Source organism: Cinclus cinclus, chromosome 3, assembly GCF_963662255.1.
Source record: "Cinclus cinclus chromosome 3, bCinCin1.1, whole genome shotgun sequence".
Taxonomy (NCBI): Eukaryota; Metazoa; Chordata; class Aves; order Passeriformes; family Cinclidae; genus Cinclus; species Cinclus cinclus.
In genome coordinates, this window is record NC_085048.1 from 96855085 (window position 1) to 96856601 (window position 1517).

At 47.1% G+C, this 1517-nt stretch overlaps 1 protein-coding gene across 1 annotated transcript; it reads left to right on the forward strand.

Moving 5' to 3' along the window:
• Window positions 1-361: 361 nt before the first annotated feature.
• LOC134042211 (ankyrin repeat domain-containing protein 9-like) lies at window positions 362-1252 on the forward strand. Its single transcript, XM_062489352.1, has one exon. It carries the CDS (start codon window positions 362-364, stop codon window positions 1250-1252), a length of 891 nt encoding a protein of 296 aa, XP_062345336.1.
• The last annotated feature ends 265 nt before the right edge of the window (window positions 1253-1517 follow it).

Genomic DNA, 1517 nt, shown 5'->3' on the forward strand with positions numbered 1-1517 from the left:
CTCAAGCTAATTTTAGTCTCTCCCTCTGTTCTCTGTGGCTGTGTGTGTATAAAATCACTGGCAGTCTGACAGCGTTTCAGTAACCTGTGCCACGCGCAGAGCGGGATGTACTCACCAACCATCTGCTTGCATGGCACGGGTTAACTGATCCTGTGGGATTGTGCTTACCTAAACAAAACCACTGCAGTGAGGGGAAACACAATGAATGGGTGGAGATGATCAGCCCATGCATTCCAGCTAGTGCAGTCCAGGCAGCAATGACAGCTTGAAGGTTGCAGCAGCATCGGGATCAGCATTCCAAGTGCACCAATCTTACAGTCTGGAGTGATTTTACGTGGAGCCGTTCTTTATTTGCTGAGCCATGGCCAGTAACCAGGCCAGCCTGCAGGATGATCAGAGCAGGCACTGCAAGTTCTTATCCTATATGTTCTACCAGGCTGTGAGAGATCACAAGCCTGTGTGGATGCTGGAAGACATGAGAACAATGGAGTATTTTTACTGGGAGGAAAATGCCAGCCTACGAACCTACTCACCTTCAGAAGCCCTTCTCTATGCAGTGGTGCATAATCACCTGCCTTATGCTCAATATCTGCTGTCTCATTTTCCAGAGGAGGCTCTCGAGGTGCCTGGGGAACACTTCTGCTATTGCCCGTCCTCTGCTCCTCACTTGGCCATGGCGGTCACATATGACAGGAGAGATATCTTGGGACTGATCATCAAAATTGCACACAAGCTCCCCAGCTTGAACTCCTATATCAATAGGGCTGGCTGCTTTCATCTGGAAGATGGGAAAACACCCTTGCACCTTGCCTGCGAACTGCTGAGGTCAGAGACAGTCCTCATCCTCCTAGGGAATGGAGCATCCCCCAGGATAGAGGACAGTAAAGGGCTTACCCCACTGGACGTCATCCTGGAGCAGATGTGGGACTCCAAAGTCAATGTCGCATCAAAAAAGCTCTGCCTTGACTACCTCTTGCTTTTCATGCCCAACCCACAGTTTAAGATGAGGAAAGTTCTGCAGGAGCACCCAGACCACTGGACAGCTTTGCTGGGAGAAGACAAATTCAACAGCCTAGTGGGGAACACACCTGCTTCTTTATATCTGCAAGCCATGCAAACTATTCTCCAGACTCTTCCCCCTTCCCACTTCCCTAAAAGCATCCAGGAACTACCTATACCTCAGGCACTAAAGCCTTTACCATCCTATGGCAAAAAGCTACCAGCAAAAAATGTGGTAAATGTTTTTCCTTGACTTTATTAAATGGGTCTTGGATTTTCCAAGACAACTTAGAGGAGCTGGTCATCCACCACCCTCTGCATTTTAGTGTGATTTTAGTACTTAACCTATTAGGCTATGCTGGAAAATCCAATCTTTTGTGACAAGATTTTAAATGTCTTTTCTTACTGATTGCAGGCAGGGCACTTTTAAAGGTAAAAGCCTTCCTTGTTTTCTGTTTTGTTGTGCATGTGAAGGGTTAACTGTAGTTGAGACTGTGTTATGTTTGGTTTCTTAGTTG